General features: G+C 39.3%; 1 protein-coding gene across 1 annotated transcript; it reads right to left on the bottom strand.

The window, feature by feature from the left end:
- Positions 1-3,144: 3,144 nt before the first annotated feature.
- sdf2 (stromal cell-derived factor 2) lies at positions 3,145-6,090 on the bottom strand. Its single transcript, XM_026329402.1, has 3 exons — positions 5,847-6,090; positions 4,637-4,833; positions 3,145-4,000 (listed from the first exon to the last, which is right to left on the bottom strand). The coding sequence occupies exons 1-3, from the start codon at positions 6,076-6,078 to the stop codon at positions 3,701-3,703; spliced, it is 729 nt and encodes a 242-aa protein (XP_026185187.1). The 5' UTR covers positions 6,079-6,090; the 3' UTR covers positions 3,145-3,700.
- Positions 6,091-6,095: the final 5 nt, after the last annotated feature.

The raw sequence follows: 6,095 nt of genomic DNA, 5'->3' as shown, positions 1-6,095 counted from the left end.
CAGTTTTATAAAGCTTACTGAAATGAAAACGTTTGAGAAAGACCTTGTAGAAGTTTACAATCATACTCCTCTTTTTCTGTAGTGGAGCTGCCCGAGGTCGAACATCCCAATAACACCACAGATGAAATTTGAGGATGAAAACATTTTTTATGTGGGTGTAGTGCCGGGTGATAAGGAGCTGTTGTTGTTTATCTACTGTCACTGGCTGTAATTATATGTTCCTGTTCTGTTATCCTGTTACTTATATCCAAAATCCTCTTTGGAAACAGACAAATTATCAAGATTACCTCAGATTAAGTTTTCATCACAGACGTTTAAAGAGTCAGTTCAACACAGTTCACTACATTAAACATCATTTTTATTATTTTCTGTGTGATCATTTTCACATTCAGAAATGTAAATTACTTTACTTAATAATATCAGTTAAATCACCCAGCCCTACAGTCTGTGGATATCATCTTGGAAATAAATTTGTTGGTGTTTATTGCAAGTGATTGCAACATAATCTGCCATAACAACAAATTCCTCAGTGCTCCCTTTAGACATTGCTGGATCGGAGACTGTTTGGTTCCCATTATTACCTTGAAGCGGTAATTTGTTCTCTTGTCTATCTGGGGTGGATGACAACAAAACTAGATGTTTCAGTCAAACTAATGTGCAGCCATGTGAGTTTATACGCTGTCTGTGTTAGACAAGATATATAGAAGGCAGGAGGGAAGAGGGCTGTCTTTAAAATAAAAAATAGCTTTGTAAAATCAAGTATCACAGCAAAAATGTATTATACTGTAAATCAGTAATGCATGTTGTTGTTTAGATTTTCATGTCTTCAAAAGACAGGGAAATCAATTTATTCTTTCTTTGTGGTGGCTCAGCCTTGGTTTAAATGTAGGTATGTACGTACTACTGTCACATATTTGACTTTCCACTTTATACTGTAATAGCCATTTTTCTAGTTTCTACCAGCTATTAATCAAATCAGAGTGCAGGAGAGGGCATTTTCATAAATATGCAAATACAAGGTCACGTCGTCATCTTCATTACCATCTCTGTTTCACGTCATCCAGGGTAGAGTCTGTAGGCCTCACTAGGGATGGCTGAAATTGACACTAAATACAATTTATTGTGTCTTTGACTCACATTAGGTTTTTATGGAATGTTTTCACTGTAGTCCCGTATACACTGCTGTATATTGTATGCTACATTTATCCTCGTAAGTCAGTTTACGTCTTTGATATTCTCAGCACACTGACATTTGACCAATGGGACGTTTTTTCACCTTTGTCTATGAGCATCATGGTCCTTTTGAAACCAGCATAGACCACTTTATCTCAACAGTCCTCTAATTGTGCCATCCAGACATCCTTGCATGGCTATGTAAGGGAAACCTGTTTGAAAGACCTTTTATTAACACTTCTGAAGTTTACATTAAGCTACTGTACATCTGTGACAGGACAGAATCAGTTCATGATTTTCATGTTTTTGAAAGTTGCTTTTGAGATTTGTTTTTACCAAAACATGTTTTTACCTTGTAGATTGTATAGAGATAAACCTAAACACAGATATGTAATACAAACTTGGCATGCTGCTTAGTAAAGGAGAAAGAAAACAGCAATAGTTACCAACTGAATGGATATTTAAAAATGCAAACAAAAAGTTTCATCTGTTTAATCTAAAATATATCAATATATGTTTATGCAATAAAACCTTGTTTTGATAGAAACACAAGGCATATGTGTTCACTTGTCATAGATGTGGGGTCTGTGAGATCTGAAATAGTTCAGATTCCAAATTTTGGCTCCAAAATAAATGCATGTAGCACAACAATGAAAATGCTGTTATCTTGCAAAATAAAAATGTAATGCATCTAAATTACATAACTACTAGGCACAAATATTTTCACAGACTGTTAATATTCGTAAAACTCATGCCTGTGAAGCGGTCATATTGCTTGTCACTTGTTATCGTTGTTGCAGCGTCATTTTAAATACCAACCCTAAAAATAGACTGACAACACAGCATGGTTTTTACTGAGGGCCCTTCACTGCAGTATCCCCAAAGCAGGTAGCAGAGGGCAAATAAAGGAGCTGTGAATGAGAGGAGCAGCAGCAGACTCACATCTCACAACTGAGATCGGTGGCATAAAACTCCATTTAGCCTGATGCAGTATGAGGTGGCTAAATGTAAATTTACGTTTGTCAATTTGTGTCAGAAAGTGATGCAGTGCTTGGATCAACGCACACTCTGAATCATGATAATTAGGGAGCACAGGTCGAACACAAATGAGAATACCCTCATAAGAGATGCATCTGAGCCCATTAACCACGTGATAATGAACCAAAAACATGCCATTATGTGAACAAACAAGGCATTATGCTAAGCGTAATGGTCCATGCAGACATTATTAGTTGTCCACCATCTTCAGTTTGTTTTCATCTGTGGATGACATTAACGGATTGGACTGCAATGTGAGAAGAAAGTGTTTGTTTATTCTGCTGTAAAAGCTTTAGCTTTTATCTCATAATTCATATTGCTGATTTCTGTATGCAATATCAGCCAAGTCACTGATATGATTCACGGCAAGCGATCTTGCAGGAAAGGCCCACCTGTGAAGAGATGTCGAATCACATTAACTGTCACACAAAACGAATGAAAAAATAGATAATCCAATGAAGATGTCACACTCATGATGGTGTGCATAAAAAATCTCTTTAATATGAGGTATTCATTGAAGGTTTGTTGCTCATATGAACCTCTGTAGCAGTCACTGTAACAAATATCAATGCACAGACAGCATGATCCCAAAAACACTGTATTTCCTCACAGCACCTGGAGATTGATCCAGCAATGACAATAACAGCCTCAGTTCAATGGTGTACACCAAAAACACACCTCCACAAACAAACCTGCTGATTCTCCCATGTCTCTTCACTAAAATGTTTTTCTTATGTCTGATAATTTAATATGCAACCACTAAATCTGACCTAATAGGGAATAAGTAATTCAGCATAACACTGCTTAGAAATTGTGAGTAGAATACGCTTATAAATACCATAGAAACTCAATATATTTCTTGCATTTCCAAAAGTTCAAAAAGTCTCCACAATGTAAACATTAAGTATTTTTAAAACAGGATAAAGGCACAAGTGTGACAGTGTTTTTTATTCCAACAAAATGCAAAACTCACTTATGTCCTAAATGTACTGATCTTCAAAACCTGCGGTGCCGTCTCTACTGCAGTGTGACTGCTGATGGCAGTTATATAATGATAAACAAAACCTTTTCTTGGATGTAAAGTATCACAATAAAGAGCAGGTTTTATTCAGTGAAACAGCACCTTTAATACCTTTATGCCTCTTGTACCTGTTAAGACAAATGATAGTGTTTTCAAATAATAATAGCGTGCAGCTGCTGGATCTCTGAGGACTCAAATCACAGATACTCTGTCTGTATTTTAGAACACTACTAAAGGTCAGACAGGTTTGTATTGATTTATAAGGGGAAGTAATTAGACCCTGATTGACTTTGGCACAGTCTCATGAAAAGACGGCAGTCAAAGGTTAATGAGGGAAAAATGAGACAAGAGAAGGGGGACAGAGATTAATTTGGAGGCTGTTCGCACAGATGTTAATGTAGACAGAGATAGGAATACAGAGGTGGACAGGGAGAAAAATGACAAGAGACAGAGGCAGGGAAGAAAAGTTCAAAACTCTGTGTGTGTGTGACTGTAGTCTCGGCTGCCTGCAGGGCTCTCGCTGGGCTTCATGAAAATGCCCTCCATGACCTTCCACAGGTTGTGCTGGTTGGGGCTTGACATGGCGTGAACCTCCCTCTGGCCATGGATTGGCCGTCCATACTGCTCCCCCGTCACTGACAGCAGTGCATCAGTGGCCCTGTGGCGGAATCTGACTGCCTCCTCGCGCTTCCATACAGATCCGCTACATTGAACTGTCCACTCATCCAGGTGGTCTCCTTCCCCTCCCTCTCCGAACGCACTCACCTCCTGTGAACAAATGAGAAGGGAAGTGATTTGGTAGATGATATGGAAAAGTTTTTGAAAAACTGCTTACAGGTGAAGTAAGATGGAAATATCTGGAAATATCTATTTTTGGGTAATCCACTGAATTAATTATCCATCTGTAACATGCAACAGCCCTGTAAATCAAAAAGTACCGTAAAAGCCGACCTGATCATTGATTTATAGCACTGTCCACAACCGTCTACCACAACCAGTGATGTTAAGGATTGTTAATGTAAATGGCATACCAATATGTCAGACAGTACACAACTTCCAACCCTGTAACATAGAGTAGACTGCGTTTTCACACTTCAAGACTGGAGAGGTTTTCACTCACCCTTTTCCCAAACACATAAGATGTGTAAAAGTTGCTGTCAACCCAGGTCAACTCCAAAACATTGGTCTAGGTTTTACTAAATGTAGGCAACCTCTGGATATTTGACATTTCTAACTACACATTAGTATTCTTACTGCAATTAATGCATCACTGACTTTAACTCAGCAGGGTACTAGTCAAACATTAATCGGCCTAGAAATGTTGTGTGCAGGGAAGTATGTGGATAATCCTTTACTTAACACCAAACCTCTCCCCTCTCGGCGTGTACTTCTCACACCACCCACCTGGTTAGAGGACAGTGGGGAGGTGAAGTAGTGGCTGTGGAGGTTACGGCCTGTATTGACATGAGTGAGACGGATCGTTTGCCCACACTTGACTGGGGTACCCCTGTGGCAGAAGGTGTCACTTGTTCCACGAACGCTCCAGTAGCTGTTACTGTCCTCCACCTCACTAACACCTGTTACAGACTGCTGCCCACTACCTGTCTCAAACATATGAACACACATGGTGAGCGGAGAATATAGAGAGCGACAGGAAAAGTGATCAGATCCTGATTAAAAAAAAAAAAAGTACAACTAGAACAGTTAACCTATTTGATGAAGGAAGTTGAAAACAGTCAAACACTTTATTTGTTTCTGAGTTTTTATTTTAATTAGCTCATGGTTTGAATGTCTGAGTTAGTCAAGGTGTTTCTGAGTTCTACTCTAACATAAGATAAGATAATTAAGATAAGTTTAGGTTAGATAAGGTATAAGGTTAGGTAATAAATGTAATAATGTTTGACTTAAGTGATATTTAGGTAAGGGCAGCATGGTGGCTGAGTGGCTAGCACTGCCTCACAGCAAGAAGGTCGTGGGTTCACAACCCTGCCTTTCTGTGTGGAGTTTACATGTTCTCTCCGTGCTTGTGTTGGTTTCCTCCCACAGTCCAAAAACATGTATGTCAGGTTGATTGGTGACTCTAAATTGCCCATAGGAGTGAGTGTGAGTGTGTGAGGTTGTTTGTCTCTATGAGGGCCTGTGATGGACTGGTGACCTGTCCAGGGTGTACCCCTGCCTTTCACCCAAAGACAGCTGGGATAGGCTCCAGCAGATCCCTGTGACCCTGGTTAAGGAATAAGCGGATATAGAAAATGGATGGATGGATGGATGGATATTTAGGTATTCCTGCATCTTTCCTTTTCACAATGGAAATAAGTAGAAAATACCTACAGTGTTAAAGTAGGCGCTAATTAAACAAAAAGGGATATGCATTAATGCATTGGATTTTTGATTAACTGGGTAGATCACCTGAAGGTGGCAGTTTTTTGAGACGTTTGTACACGTAACGTTAATGCAGATAGGAATCAGACTAATCCAATGTTTATTATCCAAAACAGGCTTTCGTTTCAGATGTGGGTAGTGACATGTGGGGCTATGTTTGTAAAATAAACACATAACACGATGCAAAGGTTTATTAATGATTAATAAATGTTATTAACGAAGAGAAACTCACCGGAGCCGTAGCGTACGTCGTGCGAGTGTAATCTGACATTGTGCTTAAGATTTAACAGTTTGATGACGGACCCGCATGTCACAAAGCTCAGTTCCGTAGAGATCGACGGCTCCAAAATACAGGACAACAACAACAAAAGGGCTGGTAGAAACCGTGTAACAACAGCACAGTTTAAATTACCCATGCCTACTAAAAAGACAAGCGGCCGCCGATGTCCCTCTGAGATTTGCATTATTTTGCGCTACGTCA

The sequence above is a fragment of the Mastacembelus armatus genome, chromosome 14 (genome assembly GCF_900324485.2).
Source record: "Mastacembelus armatus chromosome 14, fMasArm1.2, whole genome shotgun sequence".
Lineage (NCBI taxonomy): Eukaryota > Metazoa > Chordata > Actinopteri > Synbranchiformes > Mastacembelidae > Mastacembelus > Mastacembelus armatus.
The sequence above is the reverse complement of the archived record's forward strand: the minus strand, read 5'-3'. Positions and strand labels throughout refer to the sequence as shown.

What these genes read in the sequence shown, in the direction of transcription:
- sdf2 (XM_026329402.1), bottom strand. Translation starts at nt 6,078, where the DNA reads ATGCAAATCTCAGAGGGACATCGGCGGCCGCTTGTCTTTTTAGTAGGC. An exon ending in CGACGTACGCTACGGCTCCG is followed by an intron (nt 4,834 to 5,846) that starts GTGAGTTTCTCT and finishes TGTTTGAGACAG; the next exon opens with GTAGTGGGCAGCAGTCTGTA. An exon ending in CCCCACTGTCCTCTAACCAG is followed by an intron (nt 4,001 to 4,636) that starts GTGGGTGGTGTG and finishes ATTTGTTCACAG; the next exon opens with GAGGTGAGTGCGTTCGGAGA.